The sequence below is a fragment of the Salvelinus sp. IW2-2015 genome, linkage group LG3 (assembly GCF_002910315.2).
Source record: "Salvelinus sp. IW2-2015 linkage group LG3, ASM291031v2, whole genome shotgun sequence".
NCBI classification, from domain to species: domain Eukaryota; kingdom Metazoa; phylum Chordata; class Actinopteri; order Salmoniformes; family Salmonidae; genus Salvelinus; species Salvelinus sp. IW2-2015.
Window position 1 is genome coordinate 23,207,553 of NC_036840.1, and position 22,803 is coordinate 23,230,355.

Sequence of the window (22,803 nt, forward strand, 5' to 3'; positions counted from 1 at the left end):
TATCCGAGGTCAGTATTGTTTATCATTGTAGTCAGTGTGAGGGGTATAGCGGTATATAGACTACAGCCTGAGAATAGAGGCGCACCAGAGGCAACAGGTGCGGTCCACAAGCTGTAGTTTACAATTTCCTTCAGTTAAGGGTGTGATTGACGTCTCCATCCTCCTCTCTTAAGCCTCCCTGCCCCGGGATAGGTCAACTCTCCAACCACAACCCCACCCATCGCACCTTTTTAGGGTCAGACCCTGACACCCGCCCGCCCGGGTTCTCATACTTATTGGGGTGCGGTCACGTGTTCTACTTTTGACCAGGAAAGTAGCACCGACCAAGCAGAGTTTCTGGTAGTGGGAGCTGCACCTCTGCCGCAGTCTGTACTCTGTCGCCGTATCTCTTGTTTCTGCTGACCAGCACACCTGACAGACAGCGAGTCCTCAAGCCCAAGGAGGGTTTCATCTGGTATCTACAAGGCTTAGAGTGCGCAAAAACCTCGTTTCTGTTCTATATAATCAGAGGGGGTACTAGAAACCCTAGACGGCATTATGATGGCTGTCGAAACCCAAGCGCAATACAACACCTCGTATATGATGAGCGAGGAGCATCAGTATATGTCTCCGGAGGATGAGTGGGACAGGGAYCTACTGCTGGACCCCGCATGGGAGAAACAGCAGAGAAAGGTACGTTCGGTACCGGGCTGTGAGTAAGTCAAGTCAAAGTGGCACGGTGACCGTTAAATGTTGGCTAGAGCGGCTCGTTGTGCACCACGGGAATTTGTGCGTCTGGCTTGAGTCCAGCCATCCCGTTGTGTATGTTTTATGAGTGCCCAGAATCAAATGGTTGACATTTACTAAAATCCCTGGAAAACGTATTAAAGTTGTCAAGTGAAACGGGGGGAGATAAGGAGTTGGCGCACGCACCTGCTCCTTTTCAGTTCTGGAAGCTATGAGCAGAGCGGTTAGATATTTCAGACGCGTAACGTTCTCAGTGTTATCTGTCACTTTACCCCCGACAGGCACACGAAGACCGTCTCAAAATAAATATATATACCCCCCACACATTTAAACTAACCAATAGAACAAATAGGGACTTGTGTGCTTTTATGCACGATTTTTCCAAGAAGTCACCTTGCGCTATAGGCAGGCCAAACTCAAACCATTTATTAAAAGTTGAATGCTTTTAAAATTCTCGCTCAAAACTACTCCAAGTTGTCTCTCTGAGTTAGTTTTTCTATTTTGGGAGTGCCGCTTATTTTTCTGTGCTTGAGGTGGCAACATTATAGTGTCTGGAAGTGTCATGTAGCCTGGATGAGAGCGTCTGCTAAATGAATCAAATGTAAAATAGGCCTAGAGAGTCGCGAGGGGACTTGGGCCCGCCCGTTGTCTTGGCGATCATCCGGCCTCGCTGTGCTCGCGGACATGGAGGACAGGTGCATTTAATGAGCCAGAGCTGTCAAGCCTAAAAGTCAATGGGCTGATGTGACAGTTATGATGTATGCCTCGCCTGCCTGTGCTCTATGGCCTGGCCTAAACTTGGAATGGGACAACCATACCTCCAATAGTGAATTCATTGAGCATAATGACTAAACTGCTAATAAATACACGTTAGTCAGCTCAGCTGTCATAGGCATTCATTTCTGATATGTATATTCTATTACCATTGATTTACCAGAAGACATTTTCCGCTTCTGACAAGATTTTGTAGAATGTTCATCCACACCTTTAAAAGAGTGGTCTGAAGTTGGGGGGCTTGTAGTCCTTGCATACAGGTCTGACTCTCTGTCTGAAAATATCTCTGGCCTATTTATATTTATACATACCTAGCCTACTTGGGTTGATTGGCATCTTGGGAGAAGGTGGATACTGTACATAACATACATACAAACATTAATTAGGAAACATAGAAAATGGAACCTGTTCTTTTTCTATGGAACTCCCCTGTCTTTATGATGCAAAAGTTTCCTTCGCACAGTGACTGTACTGGAGCTCACATGGCCTTAAGGGTGAGAGACTTCAACAGATGGCCAGTCAGGCAGCAGCCAGAGAGGATGAGTGAGAGAACAGAGAGGCGGAGAAGGGGAGAGACGACTCGTATAGAAGTACACCGACAGGGTTAGTTTCAGACCTACGAATAAACCTGTCCTAAAAATACGCCTGCACTCTTTCTGTTCCTCCCCTCCCTCCTCTCTTTCTCCCTGCTTCTCCCTCTTTCCCAGCTTCTCTCTCTTGTTCTCTCTCTCTCCCCCCTGCTCTCTCGTCTCTTCTCTCCCTGCTCTCTCCGCTCCTCTTTCTCTCTCTCTCTTCTTCTCTCTCTCTCTCTCTCCTCTCTCTCTCTCTCGCTCTCTCTCTCGCTCTCTTTCGCTCTCTCTCTCTCTCTCTCTCTCTCTCTCTCTCTCTCTCTCTCTCTCTCTCTCTCTCTCTCTCTCTCTACATTCTCTCTCTCCTCAAAACCCATTTTCCCAACAATATAGCAAGCCTCCTGGCCAGTTCCCTCTCCAACAGTCTCTCTCACACCTTCTCTGTGTCCCAAGAAGTTTGTTGAGGTGCTGCGATGTGACTTTCTTTTTTGTTGTTGTTTAGGTAAGGATGATAGAGGGTCATTTTTCTGAGAAGAATACAAAATATTTTATCCCACACCCCCAGAATGGCTGTGTGAGTTCACCTCTATGACTGGCCTGGGTGATTGGGTCACTTTAGCACGTAAAGAACAGTACAACACACAACAACACACACGACACACACACACACACACAGCCACACACACACACACACACAACACACACAAGAACAGCTTAAGAAGCTGATATCATAATCAATCAAGTATAGAAAGCTGCATCATTTTGAGGTGAAATGAATCTGAGAGGACCTCACCACCTGTTCCAACCCCATGTTCCAAATTTCTGTGGAAAAACACCCGGCTGCAGGCAGGCGCAGTAATAAAGTGTTTGTCAACACACTGTGACTCTGTTGAATATGATACAGCATTAGAAATATACACGGCACTCCTTTCACTTTGAGAGGGTTGAATTTGTATATTTCACTTGGTCCTAAGAGTTGAAGTAGTATGGCCAATCAACATTTAGACTGCAAGACTGTGTTAGCCTGCTGAGCTAAAGCAGGCTAACACAGTCTCGGGGAGCTAACGCAGTTCTTCTAGTCTCAAGGCAAGGTTTCTCATTACTCGATCATGGTTTACCGAGCCACCTCCGTTACAGTTACGGTAGTTAACATATGACATATTACAGGGCGGCAGCGTAGCCTAGTGGTTAGAGCGTTGGACTAGTAACCGAAAGGTTGCAAGTTCTAAATCCCCCAAGCTGACAAGGTACAAATCTGTCGTTCTGCCCCTGAACAAGGCAGTTAACCCACTGTTCCTAGGCCGTCATTCAAAATAAGAATTTGTTCTTAACTGACTTGCTTAGTTAAATATAGATAAAATAAAAWAAATAAACAGTGGTGTTACAAACTATATCTGAATGTTGACCGCTTCAGGAGTTCACCACCCGTCCTGGCTATAGCTCAGTCATAACAATCCTTTTCTGCAAATAGAGAGCTAGGAAGCTATTTCCTGTGATACGATACAGTACTTTTATGTATCTGCTAACATGGAAAATAATTTAGTCAGGTCAGCTTTCATGGAACTAAAGATAATGTCAACTGCAGTAAGCCTATAAAGGGATTGTGTATTTCGGTTAGCTCTGTGTGTACCAAAAAAGGATATTATAATGATATTTGGCATCTACACTAAAGCCCTAAGGCGAAACAGAAAATAGATGAAGTTTACAGAGCAACACTTCAACTTTAAGTTGAAAAACATATTAGTCTAATGAACACTTTATTAAGAAGTTACTTCCTAACATTACAAAAATAAACTTTAATTTACACCACAGAGTGTTAAATTGGTCAAGGAAGGCCCYATCACTGCAGTGAGGACAGGATGTGGACTATTCACACTCAACAGACGTCAACTTAATATGATCAGGGATGACCATTCCCCTGTGGCTGGTAGGCCTGTACCCCCCCCCCCCAGCTAATAGGAAACCCAGCCTGTGAGACTGCTGCTATATACAGTGAATTCGGAAAGTATTCAGACCCCTTGACTTTTTCCACATTATGTTATGTTACAGTCTTATTCTAAAATTGATTCATTTGTTTTTCCCCCTCATCAATCTACACACAATACCCCATAATGACAAAGAAAAAAACAGTTTTTTATACATTTTATGCCCCAAAATTTAAGAAATACTGAAATATGACATTTACGTAAGTATTCAGAACCTGCAAAAATCAGTGCTTTTTGTAGCACCTTTGGCAGCGATTACAGTCCTGGGTATGACGCTACAAGCTTGGCACACCTGTATGTGGGGAGTTTCTCCCATTCTTCTCTGCTCAAGCTCTGTCAGGTTGGATGGGGAGTCCGGGCTCTGGCTGGGCCTCTCAAGAACATTCAGACTTGCCCCGAAGCCAATCCTGCGTTGTCTTGACTGTGTTCTTAGGGTTGTTGTCCTGTTAGAAGGTGAACCTAAGCCCCAGTCTCATGTCCTGAGTACTCTGGAGCGGGTTTTCATCAAGGATCTCKCTGTACTTTGCTCCGTTAATCTTTCCCTCGATCCCGGCTAGTCTCCCAGTCCATGCCGCTGAAAAACATCACAACAGCATCATGCTGCCACCACCATGCTTCACCGTAGGGATGGTGCCAGGTTTCCTCCAGACGTGACGCTTGGCACTCAGGCCAAAGAGTTCAATCTTGGTTTTATCAGACTAGAGAATCTTGTTTTTCATGGTCTGAGAGTCCTTTAGGTGCCTTTTGGCAAACTCTGTCATGTGCCTTTTACTCAGGAGTGGCTTCCATCTGGCCACTCTACCATAATGGCCTGATTGGTGGAGTGCTGCAGAGATGGTTGTCCTTCTGGAAGGTTCTCCCATCTCCGCAGAGGAACTCTGGAGCTCTGTCAGTGACCATCGGGTTCTTGGTCACCTCCYTGACCAAGGGCCTTATTCCMCGATTGTTCAGTTTGGTTGGGCGGCCAGCTCKAGGAAGATTCTTGATGGTTCCGAACTTCTTCCATTTAAGAAAGATGGAGGCCACTGTRTTCTTGGGGACCTTCAATGCGGCAGAATTTTTTTGGCACCCTTTCCCAGACCTCTGCCTCGACACAGTCCTGTCTCTGAGTTCTAAGGACAATTCCTTGGACCTCATGGCTTGGTTTTTGCTCTGACATGCATGAAACAGGATGCACCTGAGCTCAATTTCGAGTCTCATAGCAAAGGGTCTGAATACTTATGTAAATTAGGTATTACTTTTTTTTGTTTGTTGCTAAATGTCTAAAAACCTGTTTCTGCTTTGTCATTATGGGATATTGAGTGTAGATTTATGGGGATTTAAAAAAAATGTAATCCATTTTTGAGTAAGGCTGTAACATAACACAATGTGGAAAAAGTGAAGGGGTCTGAATACTTTCCGAATGCAATGTATATAGGTTATATATAGGTTAGCATTGCGCCAGGATGAGCTTGTGCTATGCCAGACAATTACTCAGCTATCTAGCCAGTTAGTTAGCAGCTGAAAACCCGGAGTATGTGATGTGATTCACTCGGCAGTGAACTTATTCCCATAGGAAGAGGCTCACTCTCTCATGTTGCTTCGCAAATGGCACCTTATTCCCTATATTGTGAACTACTTTGGACCAGAGCCCTATGGGCCTGTAGTGCTGCACTAGTGCACTATGTAGGGAATAGCGTGCCATTTGGTATGCAAAACCTCAGTCAGTGTTCAAGGGCTTGGTTTGGACACTTGAGAGCTCTTATTTGGGTAGTGGATATTGATCCAGCAAGACAACGATCAATGATTGTTGTGGTGGAAACTCTCTTTATAAGGCCTGTAAGCTGCTCAGGGAGCCCAAGGCAGTAGGCTTTGATGGAGTTTGTGTGTGTGTGTGCTTGTAAGTCTGGGAAAATACACTGCCTCTTGAGCTCTCATGGTAAATCCATTTTCCTCTTATGTCTCTGTGTCTTATTTTAATGCAGTAGTAATAACTAAAACGTCACAATTCATTTTTCTTCCATTTCCCTCATCTCTAGTTCCAAAAATGTGTTACTGAGTTCACAGAATKAATTTCCATGGAAACGGACCAACACAGGATCTAGCAGAGATTAGGGGAAAATATAATTTTTTCATCTCAACGTCTATTTACTACTCTCTATTTATGTGATATTGTATGTATAGTTATTTAGAATGTTTCATCCCTATCACACTTTGACTTAAAAAAATTAATCCAATGGATGTTTTGCTACAAATCAGATTAAAGGTTTTGATGGAATACAGTAGTACTGTAATTTACTTGTAAATCTCATCCAAAGGATTTTGAAAATGATGAGGATGGGTCCCTTTCACCCAGCCTGGTCACATAGACTAGACGTAACATAGTAAACATAAATCCGGGACACTCAAATTAGTATGATATGTTGTGTTTGGTATGTTTACATAARACAGATGGTCACTTAAAGCAAAAACGAAAGTAGGGTAGTTCGTTGGGGTGGATGGGTGGGTTGCGAGTTCGAATCTTATCACGGACAACTAGCATTTTAGCTAATTTGCAACTTTTAAACTACTTACTACTTTTTAGCAACGTAGCATGTTAGTTAACCCTAACCCTAACCTTAACCCTTTTAGCGACCCTTCCCCAAACCCTTACCCATTAACCTAACTCCTGAACTTAACCCTAACCCCTAACTAACCCCTAACTAACCCCTAGCCTAGCTAACATTAGCCAGCTAGCTAACATTAGCCACCTAGCTAGAATTCCTAACATATCATACGTTTTGCAAATGCGTAACATATTGTACATTTTGCAAATTCATAATGTATTGTACATTTAGCATATTCGTAACATATCATACGAATTGTAATTCGTAACCTATCATACGAAATGAGTGATGGACATCCACACGTGAATACATACCATATGAAACGTAACATATCCTAYTAAATGGAGTGTCTCGGATTTACGTACAGAATAATAAGAAATGCTCCGAGACCAGGTTGTTTCACCTCACATTCTCATCAATCTCTGGTGACATGCACAGTGACAAGCTTAGCCTATGCAATGTGTTTTCTCAGATATTCATGGACTGGATGATATTATTAAGTCCCTTTTAACAATCTGCTCTCCAAAAACTGTTGTTTATTCTGTCATTAGGTCTAACCAGTCAAACTCACCGATTTTTGATGAATATCTCATCGATCTCATAGGTCTCGCCCACATAGCTGGGTGAAGTTCATGATGCCATTGTCCTTATTAACAAGGGGCCCCAGGAACAGTGGAAGAGCTCTGTTTTCATGTCATCCAACAAATGTAAACACTTGGAGTTTGCTAAACGGCATTGGCACTTAGATTGGAAATGGTGCCATGGTCAGATGACAGGAAAATAGAGCTCGTAGGCCACGCACACCAGTGGTGGATTTGGCGTCGAAAAAAGGAGGCATATGCAGAAAAGAAACTCATAAAATATGGTGATGGCTCTTAGATTTAATGGGGCTATTTTGCTTCCACTGGTCTTGGGGTCCTCGTTAAGGTCAACAGCATCATGAACTATACTCAGTACCAGGACATTTTAGCTAAAAACCAGTCTCTCTGCCAGGAGACTGAAACTTGGCTGCAAGTGAATCTTCCAGCAAGACAATGACCCCAAGAACACATCAAAAGCCACAAATAAATTGTTAATTGACCACAATATCAACATTTTGCTATGGCCATCTCAGTCCCCAGACTTATTGAAAACCTGTGGTTTGAATTGAAGAGGGCAGTGCATAAGAGCAGATKAAGTATATCAAGGATCTGGAAAGATTCTGTATGGAGGAATGGTCTAAGAACCCAATGGTATGRAGGAATGGTCTAAGATCTCCAWTCTCATAAAACATTTTAGAAAAGGCTCAGTGCCATTATCCTCACAAGGTGAGGAAGTTAACGGTATTGAAAACAGGGGTACCAATAATTTTGACTCCTATTTTTCTTATTTTTTTCATTACTTGTTAAACAAAATCTTTCTCTGAGGAATTGTATTTGTATAAAATTATTTTATTTGAGCATWCGATAKAGCTTAGTAYTTGTATTATTTATTTTATGCRGTCTTTYTTGCTCCTCTTTATCAAGGGTGTSAATAATTTKGGACCTGACTGTATTTACTTCGGCCTATTTTTATAAGTCTACTGGAATCGACAAGCCTTTCTAAGTCATTTGTTTTTATTGTTCTATCTTTTCTCCTTCCTTACAATAATTAAACATTTTGAAACAAAGTTCATCCTGCAAGTGAATGCAAGACAGAACTGAACTGGCCAAGAGAACCTTGTGTGTGTGTGTGTATGTGTGTGTAGGGAAAAGGCGAGGTAAGAGAGAGAGAGAGAGAGCTTGTAGTGAGATCAGATGGCAGTTGCTATTCCAGAAGCTGTGTCCATGTAGGGAGGCTTCTATAAACTGCCTTAGTGGAGCTAGGAGCCCTGGGAGGCCACAGGAAGGGCTGAGGAGTGTGTGTGTTCTGTGATGCCTCCTCCAAGTGTGTGTGTTGTTGGGGGCGCTAAGACGTGAGGTCACAGGTATTCCATGGTGTGGTAATGGTAAAGGGACACCGAGGTGCCACAATCCACAGGGAGAAAGAAGATATGATGGGGGGAGGGATGGATGGAGCGAGGGATGGAAGAGTTTTGTCATGGTTTACTCTGTATCCGAGGCAAAAATCCGCAAATTAAGTCTTTCAATGGTCTTATTACTTGTTAATTTTGGATAATAATCCTTAGTATCTCTCCATTGTATCAGATGCCGCCATTGGCACTGAAGATTGAAGCCTGTCATAGCAGCCTGTCTCTTATACACATCTAGATGTGTATAAGAGACAGCACACACACACACACACACACACACACACACACACACACACACACTGTGAAGCGATCGGAAGGTTGTACCATGCTCCGCTCTACGTTCCCATACCATATGCTTCTGTGACCACGAGAAGGCCCAGTGTGTTTGACATTTAACCTTAAAAGTCACTCAGTCAAGTTGCAGGCAGGAGAATAGAACAGATAAACACTGGAATGGAACGGAACGATATATAATGGAATGATGTTTAGTCGAATGGAATGGAACAATGGAATGGAATGTATTTCATCTCTTGCCCTTTAATAAAACCATTGATGCAAACACAAATACATTATGATTAATATGTCAGATGTGTAACTGTTGGTATGACTCTCTGCAGGTGCAGGTCCAAGTGTTGTGTTAGTCATAGTCGTACGTATTGTCACTTTGATTGTTAATACCAGTCAGTACTAAAGCTTGGAACGGTCAACCTCATAAATAAGCAACACACTAACACCATATTATAGAGAACTCATTGTAAACCTGTGGCATTTGGTCTATTTCAGTTTTCCTGTCTAAAAATAGTTTTCAGAACAGAATTGAAGAAAAAGTGCAGCATTGTTCATCCTGATGCACAAGTCAAGTGGAGTGTGTAGAAATAGGCCTCTATCTCTGTTTTCTTCAGTGTCCTTCAGTATTCAGTTCCTGCATGGCTGTTGCTGTCAATGAGAATATGTTCTCAGTCAACCTCTCTGGTTAAATAAATGCAAATTAAGGATGGGCATTCTCTCAGATGTGGGTTAATGAGAGGGGCTTCACTCCATGCTGTAACTGCTGAAATAAGTGTTAAATACAGAATAATTAGCAACGGGCATTCTCTTAGACGTGAGAGTGTGAGGGGGGGCTTCAATTCGCTCCACGCTGTCATCAGGTGTGCCACCTGTTGCTTGGAGCTGGCTGCCCTTGTGCCCAGGGGGTGGCTGGCAGCTGGGACAGAGCTGGGTTGGCAGAAGAGGTGTGCCCGCTGGCCGCTACACTCAGCCTGCCAACGCGAGGCTAGTCAAAGCCCTTGATCCTCTAAATGTAGAAATATTAGGCCTGGTGTTTAGAATGCTGGCCCTCAGAGTCTCTGGATGCGTCCCAAATGGGACCCCATTCCCTTTATAGCACACTACTTTTGACCAGACCCCCGGGGCCCATTACTTTTYGGYCCCGGTCAAAAGTAATGCACTAGGTAGGGAATAGGGTGCCATTTGGGACGCAACCTCTGAACATCCTGACATCTTTACTTACAGTACCCATAGAAGTATGAGTTACCATWCCCAATCACAGGGATGGCTAACTCTGGAAATTCCATCAGTTTCTACAGACTTATGAAAAACAGCTTTCAGTTTTTTGGCACCCCATGTATGGAATAATCTTCAGAGTTCCCTACAAATGGGTGTATTGGTGCCTTTCGGGCAGTTCAGAGTGTTGATTGAAGACATCTTTTTGTGGAATGGGATTGTTTTTCATGAGTTTGTCTCTTTTTGTACATCATTTTTGGTATTATTATATTTCTTATTGTGTATTTATGTTTCATTTGTTGTGTAATTCTAAGATGCAGGGCTCCCTTACAAAAGAGACCTTGCTGTCAATGGGACTTTTTCTTAAAATAAGGTAAAGTAAAATAATGTATTTTGAATTGAAAACTATTTTGAAGATCTACAGTATCTTGAAGATAAGACATTTGACAGTGTGTGTTATTGCCCTCCCATTATCCTYCCATTATGTCTGAAGTAATGGTTGTTCGGGATTCGTGGAATTGCTGGAATTGGAGGTTGGAAGGTGGGGTGGGAAGGTCGGGGGGGAGGGGGCTAGGTTTCAAGTTTTAATAGTTGTATGTACGGGAAACGCAAGGTATACATCRCCCAACAAAATGCTTACTTGCAGGGGGCTCAGTTCTACTCTTATGTCATCGTCCCAAAGCGTCCCGGTGGCAGCGGCAACCAAGTTCAAGCCTTAGGCCTCCGTTAGGGGGATATTTAAAACCCTCATGAGGGGAAGACGAGGATCAGGGATGTGGTGAGGGTGGTGGGGTGTCACTCCAAAAGCTGTCACACCTGTTGTATGGCCAAGCCTCCCCTCCCCTCCCCTACCTAACACTGTCTAATGAAACTCAAAGGAAAAAGAGTTGACCATTGTTGACATTCCACATAAATACATTACAAGTAACCACTGACAACTGGCAACCACTGACTCTTTCTGTCAGCTGTAAAAAATGTAAAAAATGTAATAAAGTAAAGTTATCCACCGTATGGTTTTTACAGCACAAAGTCTTTTCTCAGTAGTTAAACCCATGAATGTGTGAATGACATGCACATAGCTTACGTGTGAATGACATGCACATAGCTTACGTGTAAATGACATGCACATAGCTTATGTGTGAATGACATAGACATAGCTTACATGTGGAGGACAAAGAAAATAAGCCAAGTATAGCCCCTGGTGATGATGATAATGAGGAGTTTTAAGGGCTTGTCAATCATAGGCAATAAAATACACYACATGACCAAAAGTATGTGGACACCTGCTCGTCGAACATCTCATTCCGAAATCATGGGYATTCATATTAGAGGTCGACCGATTAATCGGCATGGCCGATTTAATTAGGGCCGATTTCAAGTTTTCACAACAATCGGTAATCTGCCTTTTTGGACGCCGATTATGGCCGTTTACATTGCAATCCACGAGGAGACTGCGTGACAGACTGACTACCTGTTACGCGAGTGCARCATCAAGGTAGGTAAGGTAAGTTGCTAGCTAGCATTACATTTATCTTATAAAAACAATCAATCTTCACATAATCACTAGTTAACTAGCTTGTCCTGCGTTGCATTTAATCAATGCGGTGCCTGTTAATTTATCATCGAATCACAGCCTACTTCAACTTCGCCAAACGGGCAATGATTTAACAATAGCGCATTCGTGAAAAAAGCACAATCGTTGCACAAATGTACCTAACCATAAACATCAATGCCTTTCTTAAAATCAATACACAGAAGTATATATTTTTTAAACCTGCATATTTACTGTTTGCAGGCAATAATAACTAGGGAAATTGTGTCACTTCTCTTGCGTTCAGTGCAAGCAGAGTCAGGGTATATGTAGCAGTTTTAGCCACCTGGCTCGTTGCGAACTGTATGAAGGCCATTTATTCCTAACAAAGGCCGTAATTAATTTGCCAGAATTTTACATAATTATGGCATAACATTGAAGGTTGTGCAACGTAACAGCAATATTTAGAATTAAAGTTGCCAACCCGTTGGATAAAATACAGAATGGTTCTGTATTTCACTGAAAAAATAAACATTTGTTTTTTCGAAATGATAGTTTTTGGATTTGACCAAAGGCTTGTATTTGTGTGTTTATAATATTATAATTAAGTCTATGATTTGATATTTGATAGAGCAGTCTGACTGAGTGGTGGTAGGCAGCAGCACGCTCGTAAGCATTCATTCAAACAGCACTTTACTGCGTTTGCCAGCAGCTCTTAGCAATGCTTGAAGCACAGCGCTGTTTATGACTTCAAGCCTATCAATTCCCGAGATTAGGCTGGCAATACTAAAGTGCCTATAAGAACATCCAATAGTCAAAGGTATATGAAATACAAATGGTATAGAGAGAAATAGTCGACACGTCAAATTCCTACAATAACTACAACCTAAAACTTGAAAAATCATAACCGGTCGACCTCTAATTCATATGGACTTGGTCCCCCCTTTGCTGCTATAACAGCCTCCACTCTTCTGGGAAGGCTTTCCACTAGATGTTGGAACATTGCTGCGGGGACTTGCTTCCATTCAGCCACAAGAGCATTAGYGAGGTCGGGCACTGATGTTGGGCGATTAGGCCTGGCTCGCAGCCGTTGGTGTTCCAATTCATCCCAAAGGTGTTTGATGGGGTTGAGGTCATGGCTCTGTGCAGGCCAGTTAAGTTCTTCCACACCGATATCGACAAGCCATTTCTGTATGGACCTCGCTTTGTGCACGGGGGCATTGTCATGCTGAAACAGGAAAGGCCCTTCCCCAAACTGTTGCCACAAAGTTGGAAGCACAGAATCATCTAGAATGTCATTGTATGCTGTAGCGTTAAAATGTCCCTTCTCTGGAACTAAGGGGCCTAGTTCGAATCATGAAAAACAGCCCCAGACCATTATTCCTCCTCCACCGAACTTTACAGTTGGCACTACGCATTGCGGCAGGTAGCGTTCTCCTGGCATCTGCCAAACTCAGATTTGTCCGTCGGACTGCCAGATGGTGAAGTGTGATTCATCACTCCAGAGAACGCGCTTCCACTGCTCCAGAGTCCAATGGCAGTGAACTTTACACCACTCTAGCCGACACTTGGCATTGCGCATGGTGATCTTAGGCTTGTGTGCGGCTGCTCGGCCATGGACACCCATTTCATTAAGTTCCTGACGAGCAGTTCATGTGCTGACGTTGCTTCCAGAGGCAGTTTGGAACTGTTGCTACCGAGGACAGATGATTTTTAAGAGCTTTAGCACTCGGTGATCCCATTCTGTGAGCTTGTGTGGCCTACCACTTCGCAGCTGAGCCTTTGTTGCTCCTAGACGTTTCCACTTAACAATAAYAGCACTTACAGTGACCGGGGCAGCTCTAGCAGGGCAGAAATTTGACAAACTGACACATCAGTGAAAGTCACTGAGCTCCTCAGTAAGGGCATTCCACTGCCAATGTTTGTCTATGGAGATTGCATGGCTGTGTGCTCGATTTTAAACACCTGTCAGCAACGGGTGTGGCTGAMATAGCCAAATCCACTAATTTGAAGGGGTGTCCACATAATTTTGTATAGATAGTGTATCTATTTTTTAAATGCGAACATATAAGCCTAAAACATATGCGTGGACAAAAGGTTAATGGTTCCATTTTTGTCATCTGTGGGGTCACAGATATCCTTTTCATTTGTTCTGACAAATGTGTATCGCTAACAAGTGTAGTTGTTAGCGATACGTGTAGTTGTTATGGATAGGGGTAGTTGTTAGTGATAGGTGTAGTTGTTAGCAATAGGTGTAGTTGTTAGTGATAGATGTGGTTGGCATGGACCTGGTGTGAAGCTAAGGTATGGCTTTTATGATGGATGTAGTTGTCATGACAATCTGTCGGTCAGTTTGGTTGTTAGGTTATTTAGACTATGTTACACTTTGGTTGTTTACAGGTTGGTTGTTTACACTTTGTTACACTTTGGTTGTTTACAGGTTGAGCTGCAGTACATTATTTAGGATGTACTAAGAGTAAGTACCACCTAACATAGCATTGTGAATATGAATGTGTGTAAGGGTGCGTGGGCGTGCGTGGTGCGCATGTGTACGTATGTGCGTGTGTGTGTGTGAATGTTCTCTTCCATTGTCCCCCCACCTGTGAGTTTGGTAGAGCAGCTATGTATGGCTTTGCCAAGTGTGGCTTCTCTCCAGACTGATGGGACTATTTATAATTATAAAGACTGCTGTTTCTGTTTTTATACATGGCATCATACCTCATCAGGATGGTACTGCGTGTGTCCGAGCGTGTGTGTGTGTGTGTACATGCATCTGTGTGATTCATACCACAGACACCTGTCTGTCCAGGTCTGTCTCTCCCTGGCCAATCCCACCTGTTCTATAGTCATGTGTTGGCCTGGACTGGACGGAGGCTGTATTTATATATACGGTCAGTATGCTCACCACCTGGGCTCTCACTCTGGGTGGACACACACACACCACACACACACACACACACACACACACACACACACACACACACACACACACACACACACACACACACACACACACACACACACACACACACACACACACACACACACACACACACACACACAGTGCTAGCCAGCCCTGCAGACATTGTTACCAGATTTATTTTACACTGCTGTTGAGCGCTGATACAGGAATACTCCTGTCCTGTTATATTTAAGGAATTAAGGCATGAGCGGTCTGTGCTTGTAGGCAACTTCTACCTGAAGCTTCTACCCTCTTCTCTATTCTGTTTCTTTGTTAAAGGTCCCAATGCAGCCGTTTTAATCTCAATATCAAATCATTTCTGGATAACAATTAAGTACCTTACTGTGATTGTTTTCAATTTAAATGGTCAAAAATGTAATAAAAAAGCTTTTTAGCAAATAGACATTTCTAAGCAAGAATTTTGCCAGGACTGTCTGGGAGTGGTCTGAGTGGGAAGGGTAAAAGTAACTGTTATTGTCAGAGAGGTTTGGAACTCTCTTTCTTATTGGTCTATTAACTAATTTACTGCATGGTGATCAATGTATTTATAAAGCCCTTTTTATATCAGCAGATGTCACAAAGTGCTRTACAGAAACCCAGCCTAAAACCCCAAACAGCAAGCAATGCAGGTGTAGAAGGCTGTATCACAACCGGCCGTGTTTGGGAGTCCCATAGGGTGGCRCACAATTGGCCAAATGTCGTCAGGGTTTGGCCRGGGTASGCCGTCATTTTTCTTAACTGACTTGCCTCGTTAAATAAGGGTTAAATAAAATAAATATAAGAAGCACAGTGGAAAAACTCCCTAGAAAGGCAGGAAGCTAGGAAGAAACCTAGAGAGGAACCAGGCTCTGAGGGGTGGCCAGTCCTCTTCTGGCTGTGCTGGGGGGAGATAATAAGAGTACATGGCCATTAAGACCAGATTGTTCTTCAAGATGTTCAAACGTTCATAGATGACCAGCAGGGTTAAATAATAATCACAGTGGTTGTAGAGGGTGCAACAGGTCAGTACCTCTGGAGTAAATGTTAGTTGGCTTTTCATAGCCGAGCATTCAGAGGTCGAGACAGCAGGTGCGGTAGAGAGTCGAAAACAGCAGGTCCGGGACAAGGTAGCACGTCTGGTGAACAGGTCAGGGTTCCATAGCCRCAGGCAGAACAGTTGAAACTGGAGCAGCAGCATGACCAGGTGGACTGGGGACAGCCAGGAGTYATCAGGCCAAGGTAGTCCTGAGGGAGGGGAGAGGGAGAGAGAGAGAATTAGAGGGAGCATACTTAAATTCACACAGGACACCAGATAAGACAGGAGAATTACACCAGATATAACAGACTGACCCTAGCCCYCCGGCCCATAGACTATTGCAGCAGAGATACTGGAGACTGAGAAGGGGTGGGTCGGGGGACACTGGGGCCCCGTCCGACGATACCCCCGGACAGGGCYAACCAGGCAGGATATAACCCCACCCACTTTGCCGAGGCACTGCCCCCACACCACTAGAGGGATATCAACCGACCACCAACTTACTACCCTGAGACAAGKCTGATTATAGCCCACGAAGATCTCCTCCACCGCACAAGCCCGAGGGGGCGTATTTYCAGYGATGTCACCAAGCAGGCCAAAACCCCATCCCACCAAAACAGGCAAACAAAAATTCTAACAGCTCTTACACTAAAAGGGCATTATCACAATTTTCACCATTTCAGAGTATTATTCCAACCTCATAGTGTGGAAATGTATATAAAACACAGGATAATCACGTTTWTGACTGCATTGGGCCTTTAAAGTCCTGAATCCCCCTCCTTTCTTTAGTCTCACAAGTCACACAATTGTTTCTGAAATAAACAACTGAAAATAAAGACTGAAAATGTAGGCTATCCTTTCTTAGAGGTAGAAAAGAGACCAGTCCTATGTCAGTCTGTGTGTACCTTGGCCTGACTATAATGGCACCTTGTAGACATGTCTAGATAGTAGCGCTGTCTGTGTGTAGAGAGATTTCCACAGTGTTGGAGGAGAAAAACGAATTCCTTCCCTTTCTATTCTTTCTCTTGTGAAAGTTCCTTCTGACTTCTAACCCCTTCTATCTTAGACACACACACACACACACTGCAGAGGGCATCGCCATGGTGTCTGTGTTGAAGTAACACTCGTGCTAAGCTAATTGTGATGTGATGAATTAGTTCTCTGTGTAGAGTCACACAGAGTCATGCTAATACAAGGAAACCCCTAACACTCCTGGCAGTTTGATTCGGTACGAGGTTCCCACTTCTATGGGCCTGGTCCAAAGCAGTGCGCGTCATAGGGCGTAGGGTGCCATTTTGGACGCATGCAGAGTCAAGTCAAAGGAAATTCACATAGACTCATAGTTGGATTGAGTATACATTTTTGTGAACCTGAAAAGCCTTCTGAAATTAATTCCAAATAAGTAATTCCATTTCAGACATGAAAAAACGTTTCTGTTACACAGAGATCCACGAGTACAACGCAGCCTTAGCAGCCATTTTCTACACATCAGTGACACCATGGGTGAACACAACACATGTCACAGGGTGTGTGTACTTTCGCCTTGTGTCAACAAAGTGAACCCTGTCGTGCTGGTGTTGTTTGAATTGAACTCATTGTCCACAGTAGTATATTCTTGTCACATGACTTAGCTTCAGCACTCATTGCTGCCAATCTGAGGAGGCTAGCTGTACCTGCAGGATGTTAGTGGTAGCTGCAGGGATGGTTACATCACATTCTTGATGGACAGGTGGTGTCTGGGATGGGAGGAGGATGTGTGTGTGTGTGTGTGTGTGTGTCCACCCAGCTGTGCTGAGGGTCATCAGGCCCTCCCACTGTTCTCTCTCCCTGAGTTATGACAGGCATCCAGCAGAATGACTGTGTGTCTGTGTGTGTTTCTGTCCAGATCAGACCAACACAGGCACAGAGGGGCAGCTCAACAGTTGGAGACGAGAGAGACAGAAGAGAAGGGGAGGACACAGGGAGAAGGGGAAGAAGGAGGGGCAGTCGCACAGAGAAGGGGGGAGATAGAGGAGAAGAGCAGTGACTTCATAGTCATTACTAGCGCTCTATAGTTGACCATAGGCATCCCCTGCAAAGGCATGTAACCTATGAGATAATGGGTTATTATGGATAATGKTGTGACTATGGCCTTTTGAGTCCAATGAATAGGGTGTTGTACTTGATGATACAAATAGGGCTTATTTGTGTTTTGAGTTGGATATTTTCCTCCTCATATGTAGTATTTGAAAGACAGGATATCCCAATGTCTCATATTTTGTCACCTCACACCATTTTAGGTGAAGCCCCACAGAACATGCATCTGAAAGTTGAACTGACGTCAACAAAAACCTGTTTCTGTTTCAAACTGCACTTGTTTCCACTTTCTTTTATCCTCTCTCCTACAATTTGTCCTTCCTTCCTTCCTTCCTTCCTTCCTTCCTTCCTTCCTTCCTTCCTTCCTTCCTTCCTTCCTTCCTTCCTTCCTTCCTTCCTTCCTTCCTTCCTTCCTTCCTTCCTTCTTCCATCTAGCTTTAGGCATCCTGCCTTCCTTCCTTCCTTCCTTCCTTCCTTCCTTCCTTCCTTCCTTCCTTCCTCTCTCCTTCTATCCCTCTTTGACACTGACAGTTAGCCTTAGGAATCCTGCCTTCTCAGCTGTCCCTAATGGTGTCTCATAGCTACCCGATTTAGCCTCCTTCACCCCCCTCACCTCCACTCCTTCCTTCCCCCTCCTCCTTTCTTCCCCTCCCTTCTTCTCTACTTTCCCCCTCCTTCACCCTCTTCATCCCCCCCTCCCCTTTTCCTCCTCTCCTCTCCTTCTCCTTCTTCTCCTCCCCTGTTCTCCAGAAGTCTGGCTTGGTGGTCTAGTTAACCTAGCGGTCTGTGTGGTTTGTATAGGGGGCCTGTCTAAATTGGGTCATGCGTAGCTGTAGGGTGGGGGTTTGTGTGGCTGTGTGGGTTTGGGTCTGTAGGGACTGGGGGACACCTGCTGGGACGGGATTGTGGCTCTCCTTCCCTTCCAGGGATGCATCCCAAATGTCACCCTGTTCCCTATATAGTGCACTACTTTTGACCAAGACACATCTGGTCAACAGTTGTGCACTATGCAGGGAGTAGGAGGTCATTTTGGACACAGGTCAGGGCCTTCCTGCCACCCTCCCTCTGGCTGTCTGTCTGTTCTGCCTTCCTTCGCTCCCTGGCAAGCACTGTCTCTCTCTTGTCCCCCCGGGTCGCGCCCTAGCTCGTTCTCTTTCTTTCTCTCGCCCTCTCTCTTTCTCTCTATCTCTCTCACCACCCTCTCTTAAGCACTCTTTATCGCTCTCTCAAGAGTTCTTTCACTCAAGCACTTTCTCTTTTTTTCGGTGTCTTTCTTCCTCTAGCTCCCTCTCCTTCTCTGTCATGGCTAAATGGCTCACAGCTCTGCCCAGTGCCCACCCACACAGAATCGCAATCACACACACACCCACAGCGACTGCGTTAATGGAGAACTCTGACCTCTGACTTTGTGTTCTCTCTTCATTACTGATTAATGTAATCTTTCTCTGTCTCTCTCCCTCTCTCTCTACACTGCTCTGTAGTCCGTTGTTCCACTTCTGCATGTATTATTTTTCTCCAACCCCTCACCGCGGACAGACGTCTATGTTTGCTGTGACCTTCTACGCCCCCACCTCCACACAAACACCTCAACCTCGTGTTGAAATGACACAACACCTCCCTTGTCCTTGAATCAGATCAATCAATCAATCAATCAATCATTCAAAGCTGTCAAGGCAGAATAATGACTATCTGAGGTCAGGATGSGTGTGCTAGCCGACAGACACACAGAGCAGCGTCGTGATGCTCTAACAAGGTTAAAGATGTAATGGGGCATTGCCAAGCACTCTGGGCCTGTCAGAGCGGCCGGGAGAAAGCAAACTGCTTCAGGCTTCACTTTAGATTAGAGCATTTGTCTGTTTATGTTTGTTCATTTCCGTTTACTAAGGGGTTGTTTATCGGTGTGGGGCCAGGATTCCATTTGGGGTCTGTTGGTCTCATCCGGTCATTGTCAGTGAGGCTCAGTCTCTTTCTGTATGTTTGAGGGAGAATTTTCACTTCTTTATTGCCAACTCTAATCCCATTTTTTTTCTCCTCCCTTTTCCCTTTGTCTCCCCTTCTCTCTCTCTCTCTCTTTTTATCTCTTTCTCCCCCTATCTCGACCTGATTCTCTCCCAGACTTTCACAGCCTGGTGTAACTCCCACTTGAGGAAGGCAGGGACACAGATCGAGAACATAGAGGACGACTTCAGGAATGGCCTCAAACTCATGCTGCTGCTGGAGGTCATCTCAGGTGGGTCAGACTCTTACGTCGCTTTAAGTCACCTCTAAGTCAGTGTTAAGTCACCGCTAAGTCACTCTTACATACTGTTACATCAGAAAGGTTTACCTCTCCATCTACAGCATAAGTCAGTGGAAAAGGACACTCAGATTCGATGGTATGCGGTCAAATACAGCAGCATCTGAGCTGAAATGAATGGAGAATGGCACAGAGCTTTCTTGATTGAGTGAAATTTCACCAATAATTTTGTGTTGCGGAGAGGAGACTAAAGGGAATGTTTTTATTGTATACAGGTGAGAGACTGCCCAAACCYGACAAAGGCAAGATGCGTTTCCACAAGATTGCAAATGTGAACAAGGCCCTGGACTTCATCTGCAGCAAGGGAGTCAAGCTGGTGTCCATCGGCGCTGAGGGTGAGACTTCAACATCTTGGTTCTGTTGTCCTTGTTGTTTGCCAATATGTTGTTATACAGGTTCAAAAACAGTAATGTTGTGATTATCCTTTATTTGTAGTTCTAGAGTCCCATTTTACAAAACAGTTCTGACTTAGAGGGGCGGCAGGTAGCCTATTGGTTAGAGCGTTGGACTAGTAACCGAAAGGTTGCAAGATTGAATCCCCGAGCTGACAAGGTAAAAATCAGTCAGTCAGTTAACTCACTGTTCCTAGGCCGTCATTGAAAATAAGAATTTGTTCTTAACTGACTTGCCTAGTTAATAATTAAATAAAGGTAAAAATAAATAAGAGGTACTCAAGTAAAATACTGTAACTTTAGATACTTGTTGAAAGATAGAGTGAGGTATTATATCTGAGACAACTCTCAGTAAGCCAGCATAAACTGAGTTGCCATGGTTTCTGACCGAACTCTGTGATTGGCTTGCAGAGATCGTCGACGGTAATACGAAGATGACCCTGGGAATGATCTGGACCATCATCCTGCGTTTCGCCATTCAGGACATCTCCGTGGAGGGTCAGTGTGTGTGTGTGTGTGTGTGTGTGCAGGGGTGGAATTGGAAAAAGTTCCCTCTTCGCTCTTGGATATGACACGAGCGAAGAGTTGATCTTAAAAAAATACATGTTTACAACGTTGTTCTTATGCATTTCCCCTCGGGTTTCACCCGCCATAAACACATTCGAACTGCACATGCATTAAGTCACATGAGAACAAATTCGACCTACCTACCCAGCTATCAGACTCCCAGTAACACTGTCTATACATTATCAGTCACTATACAACACTATACATACGCCTGCCATTAAAGCGTTAACACATTAATAKAATTAACGGCCACAGTCGCAAACGYGTCGTAGGATCACTGTTCAGACACGCTCTGCATCTGCCACACTCAAAACCATGATACATTAGACACAGTAGGCTACTGTATGTAGTCAGTTCATTATGAGTTACTGTTAACACATTCATATTACTCAAGCCTCCGTGGCACACACACTTTGCATATCCTCCACAAAAAACATACCTCAGTAAGCATTGCACACACACACACACACACACACACACACACACACACACACACACACACACACACAGGTCACTAAGCTTGACACCTTAACACCGCAGGGTTATTGGAGCATATTTAGCCTAGTCCTTTAGGATAACACTGCCGTTCCCCTGCCTCCTCTCTGCCTCCCCTCTGTTTCCCCCTCTCTCCCCCCGCCTCCTCCCTGTGTAGAGACCTCTGCTAAGGAGGGTCTTCTTCTGTGGTGCCAGAGGAAGACTGCCCCCTACAGGAACGTTAACGTGCAGAACTTCCATATCAGGTGTGCACAGCACGCCACCCTGTGGCCAGGATGGGAAACTACATCCATTCTGCATGCGGATTCACAGAGTCATGTTGAGAAGAGATGAATTGGGAACTCTAATTCATAGTTATGGCTGTTGCTTGCACCTCTCTTAKCCTGAGTGCCTGTCTGTTTGTGCTATAATGCCAACTCCTTKTCACTCACTGTCACATTTGGCATGACAATTCCATAAGGAGTTGGCAAGAGACCAGAAACAGACTGGCGACCAGGCTACATCTCTCTTTCTTTTGGGATTGTTTGTGTTATTATTTACTTTTATTATTTTACTTTCTCTTTACTTTCTTTCTCTTTTACTTTCTCTTCATAATCCTAATGTTTTTCCTCCTCTCCTATCTTCTCTTTGTATCATCCTCTCCTTTCCTCTCCTCTCCTGTTGGTGACTGATTCAGTTGGAAGGATGGCCTGGCACTGTGTGCCCTCATCCACAGACACAGACCTGACCTCATTGACTACTCCAAACTGAGAAAGGTGCCCCCCCCCCTCCTCCCTTCACTCTCCTCTCATCCCCCATCCCCTCTTAAGAGTCCACAAGGGTCAACACCTGTCGTAGCCCCTTACTATTTTATTTTATTTCTCTATACCTCTATTCCCTCTTTTTCTCTCTAGAACTCTATTGTATATGTGATATATATATATATATATATATATATATATATATATATATATATATATATATATATATAAAAAAAATATTATATATATATTTTTAAATAATATATGCCATTTAGCGGACGTTTTTATCCAAAGCAACTTAGTCATGCGTGCATACATGTTTTGTATTGGTGGGAATTGAACCCACAACCCTTGGCCTGTGTCTTCTCTCTATGTGTTCATGTAAATCTCTTTCTCTGTCTGTGTGTCCCTAACAGGATGACCCCATCGGTAACCTCAACACTGCCTTCGAGGTGGCTGAGAAGTACCTGGACATCCCCAAGATGCTCGACGCTGAAGGTGAGTCCATATTTTTTTCAATCAGGATTTCTGTAAAACCAGGCAATTTTACAACCCTACCGTTTGTCTCTGACAACTCTCTCCAGTGATTTCACTGGG

At 44.1% G+C, this 22,803-nt stretch overlaps 1 protein-coding gene across 1 annotated transcript in view; it reads left to right on the forward strand.

Moving 5' to 3' along the window:
* The first annotated feature begins 293 nt into the window (after positions 1 to 293).
* Positions 294 to 22,803, forward strand: part of LOC111952979 (alpha-actinin-3) — a 33,904-nt gene continuing 11,394 nt past the window's right edge. The window contains exons 1-7 of the mRNA XM_023972031.2: positions 294 to 672; positions 19,832 to 19,946; positions 20,228 to 20,347; positions 20,816 to 20,902; positions 21,624 to 21,711; positions 22,143 to 22,221; positions 22,623 to 22,704. Of these exons, the coding sequence (XP_023827799.1) occupies positions 538 to 672; positions 19,832 to 19,946; positions 20,228 to 20,347; positions 20,816 to 20,902; positions 21,624 to 21,711; positions 22,143 to 22,221; positions 22,623 to 22,704 (706 nt within the window). The 5' untranslated portion in view covers positions 294 to 537. The remainder of the gene's footprint in view (positions 673 to 19,831; positions 19,947 to 20,227; positions 20,348 to 20,815; positions 20,903 to 21,623; positions 21,712 to 22,142; positions 22,222 to 22,622; positions 22,705 to 22,803) is intronic.